The sequence below is a fragment of the Triticum aestivum genome, chromosome 3B, assembly GCF_018294505.1.
Source record: "Triticum aestivum cultivar Chinese Spring chromosome 3B, IWGSC CS RefSeq v2.1, whole genome shotgun sequence".
Taxonomy (NCBI): domain Eukaryota; kingdom Viridiplantae; phylum Streptophyta; class Magnoliopsida; order Poales; family Poaceae; genus Triticum; species Triticum aestivum.
The window spans coordinates 429,355,240-429,359,084 of record NC_057801.1 but is presented as its reverse complement, the minus strand read 5'-3'; the positions used below and the strand labels follow the sequence as shown (position 1 = coordinate 429,359,084).

General features: G+C 51.3%; 1 protein-coding gene across 1 annotated transcript; it reads left to right on the top strand.

The window, feature by feature from the left end:
- The first annotated feature begins 280 nt into the window (after nt 1-280).
- LOC123065462 (putative aminoacrylate hydrolase RutD) lies at nt 281-2,410 on the top strand. Its single transcript, XM_044488734.1, has 5 exons — nt 281-699; nt 810-1,220; nt 1,361-1,450; nt 1,927-1,994; nt 2,124-2,410. Exons 1-5 carry the CDS (start codon nt 400-402, stop codon nt 2,257-2,259), a joined length of 1,005 nt encoding a protein of 334 aa, XP_044344669.1. The 5' UTR covers nt 281-399; the 3' UTR covers nt 2,260-2,410.
- Nucleotides 2,411-3,845: the final 1,435 nt, after the last annotated feature.

Genomic DNA, 3,845 nt, shown 5'->3' with positions numbered 1-3,845 from the left:
ACATTCGGCAACTCGTGTCCAGGGTCTTTTTCGTAATGTTTGTGGGCTCAGTTGTAATTTTGCTCTTTCTAAGGGTCCTGGTGACAGTTGTACCTGTACTGGACTGCAAAGTTTAGTGAAGTTGCTCCTAAAAAAAGTGTTTCCCCCGGATCGGTAGAAGAACAACCTGCAACTACCACCGGAAGGAAATGAATGCCTTGAAGAAAAGTTCCCTGGCATAGTATCCTTATGACGCGGCTGCAGCAGCCAGGTCGCCTGCCACTCTTATATAAGATCACCGCCCATACTGGCTCTCCCACGGAGCAGCATTGTGCGTAGAACCAAGAAGTGCCTAGCTTTATACCAACGCACAACTAACCATTACTACTCCAGTAGTGAAGGAGCAGAGGTAGGAATAGGATGGTGAACTTGGTGGAGGCGCAGAAGCCGCTGCTGCACTTCCTGATCAGGAGGGCCGGGCTCCGGCAGCACACGGTGGACGTGGACGGCGCCGGCACGGTGCTCACCTTCTGGGTGCCCAAGGACAAGCTCCCCAAGGACAAGTCCACCGTGTGCGAGATCACGCCCGAAGCGCCGGCGGAGACCAACAAGGCGCCGGCCGCCAAGAAGCGGAGCAAGACGAAAGCCAAGGCCTCGCGGCCATCCGTCGTCCTCGTGCACGGCTTCGCGGCCGAAGGCATTGTCACGTGGCAGTTCCAGGTTTGCACTTTGGTGATGCTACGTAGTACATGAGTGAGATGTGGCCTGTTTCCGTTGAGATTATTAAGTTAATTATAATTCATGCTGTCACGACGTGCGTGCGTGCGTAGGCTGGTGTGCTGGCGAAGCACTACGACGTGTACATCCCGGACCTGCTCTACTTCGGCGGCTCCACGTCGCCGTCGACGGACCGGTCGCCGGGGTTCCAGGCGGAGTGCCTGGTGGCGGCGCTGGGCAAGCTGGGCGTGGAGAGGTGCACGGTGGTGGGGTTCAGCTACGGCGGGATGGTGGCCTTCAAGATGGCCGAGTCGCACCCGGGCCTCGTCCGGTCCCTCGTCGTGTCGGGCTCCGTCGTCGCCATGACCGACTCCATCAGCGAGACCACGCTGGAGAGGATCGGCGTCAAGTCGTCGGCGGAGCTGCTGCTGCCGGACTCCGTCAAGGGGCTCAAGGCGCTGCTCTCCATCGCCGCCCACAGGAAACTCTGGTTCCCGGAACGCCTTCACAGGGACTACCTCCAGGTCCGTTTCTACTCAATCAAACGCAAGATTCATTCATTTTCTGAATACAGCCGTGATGTGTGGCTTCTACCTCCAGGGGCTGCATCCAACTTTTTTTTTTATGTGCATCATGTGATGTGTGATGGGTTCATTCCATGCAGGTGATGTTCACCAACCGCAAGGAAAGAGCGGAGCTGCTGGAAGGTTTGGTGGTCAGCAACAAAGACGCCACCGTGCCCGTTTTGCCACAGGTGCGTTTGGCCACCGTCCTCAACCCCCCCCCCCCCCCCCCCCCCCCCCCCTGTTGACTAAATACACCATCTTAGTTAACCTAGTAAATACATTCCATATCATAAAGAAAAAACAACACTACACCAAGATATGTTTGACTCTTTGTACTAGTATAGTACTCCAATTGATTACTCAGGAGGGCAGAAGCATTGATGGGTATTCATGGTTGGGAGTAATAAGGGTCATGAGCGGCGGTGATATGCTGAAGGCTTTCAATGCTCTTACCCAAGTGAACGACCTGTTCAACTTGACAGTAACACAAACCAGCCCATAATTACAAAACATGCTTCCCGTATAGTACAAAGTTGATGCACTAAAGCCACCAAATCCATCCGTGAAGAATATAAGCAGCGAAGAAAGAACTCTACCAAGCAATTCCCGTGATTACCAGTAGTACCAAGGTTGCTGACAAACGTTTCTTGTCCTTGCGCCGCAGAAAATACTTCTGCTCTGGGGACACAACGACAACATTTTCAACATAGAGCTCGCCAAGACAATGAAAGAGTAAGCTATCTATCTGTGCTCTTGAGATTTCAGACGACTTGAGCTAGCTTCACAATCCAAAGCATATTCTGAAGCTAAGCGTGTAAGCCGAGGATTAGATACTAACCAATGGTTTTCGGGTATACGCAGGCAGCTCGGCGAGGAGACGATGCTGCAGAGCATAGACAAGGCCGGGCATCTCGTGCACCTGGAGAGGCCCTGCGTGTACAACCGCCGCCTCTTGGAGTTCCTCGCATACGTCAGTGCTGAAGCTTCCAAGGAGTGACAAATTAGTAGGTCCATCGTGTCCCGGAGAGTGCTTGATTTGTTCACAGACAACTGGGGTCCCATTTGTTGCAGCTTGATTGTTTGGCCGTGTATAATATTTGTGAGTGTGATGCATAATAATATGGAGTCACCACCGCCCAATTTGTCCATTTCTCTCTTGCAGCTAAACAGCGCTGTACAACACTTTTTTCGAGAGTACGTCAATGATGTACCTTAGCTTTATAGAAGGCAGAAAGTATTTACAAGAGGTTACACGGGGTCGGCATCACACATCGATGCATCACACCCACTCCACTCCACTCTGAAAAGCGACTACTCACAAAACGCTGACACTCCCGAGCCTCCTGCCAATTTCCACAACTTCAACTCTTGAAAGATGAGTTCCATGGTTCCTTGAGCGTCTCTAACATTTACATTTCTGAATACTCGTGCATTGCGCTGCTTCCAAAGTGTCCAGCAGATCAACATGACAAAGGAGTTAAATCCTCTTCTGTTGGCTTTGATGATCTTCTTCCTACTTGTCTCCCACCACTCTTCCAATCTAGACTGGACCGAGGGCAAGTTTGCCTGCTCCACCCCAACTTTGGCAAAGCAAAGATACCAGACGTGCCTTGCGAACACACATTGCAGGAGCAAGTGATCCACCGTATCCTTCTCCTGGTCACAAAAATAGCACGGTGAGGTTTCCTCTTGCAGGCCATGTCTGAGTCTTCTATCCAAGGTCCAGACTCGATATTGTACTGCCAACCACATAAATATTCTGCAAGATAACGACGCCCAGCTCTTCCAAATTCCTTTATACGACTGAAATCGGATCCCTCCCTCACAGAACATTTTATAAGCCGATGCCGCTGTGTATTTCATGTCAGCACACCACTGCCAAACGGCCTCATCCTCTTGATCCAGAGATGGGTGCACCTCAATCAGCACCTCCCATAATCGGATGAACTGCGCCAATTCATCAGTGGACATTTCTCCTGGGATGTCCATCGTCCAAGCATGGGAGGACAATCCCTCCTTTACTGCTCTCATGTTTCTTACTTTGGTATTTACTTTGGCCACGATCAAGGGCGCCACCTCCGCAATGCAAGCACCGTTGATCCATCTGTCCTTCCAAAACAGAATGCGGGAGCCATCTCCAAGTTTCCAACTGACCAGGTTGTTGAACGCTTGTTGCACATTCCGATCTGGCGTCAATGGATCCTTACAAAGAGAGCCTTGGCTCAGTGGTTGGGCATGCCGGCATGCGGTTGTGCAGCCTAACAACCCGAGTTCAATTCCTAGAATTGACAAGTGATGCATAGGGGGTTTTCCCCATTTATTGAGGATCAAGTTTGGCGTGTGGAGGAACCACTCATCAAAAAATATCTTGATACTCATTTAAAAAATTCTGAGGACCATGTTTATCTTGGTACTCATACTAAAATGGCCGTATGCATCCCTAGTTGGTGCAGAGGCCGGGGAAGTGAAATTCTCCCCCAATTTTTAAGGTGGCCATCATCGTACCCTCTCGCATCGCCTCCCTAGGCGACGCCAGGGGGCCAAAAAAACCAGCGCCGCCAGCCTCCCTCGGCCATCCTCCTG

Excerpts from the sequence above, each read along its gene's own strand:
- LOC123065462 (XM_044488734.1), top strand. The coding sequence starts at position 400 with ATGGTGAACTTGGTGGAGGCGCAGAAGCCGCTGCTGCACTTCCTGATC. Across the intron at positions 1,221-1,360 it reads TTCACAGGGACTACCTCCAG|GTGATGTTCACCAACCGCAA; the intron begins GTCCGTTTCTAC and ends CATTCCATGCAG. Across the intron at positions 1,451-1,926 it reads CCGTGCCCGTTTTGCCACAG|AAAATACTTCTGCTCTGGGG; the intron begins GTGCGTTTGGCC and ends CTTGCGCCGCAG.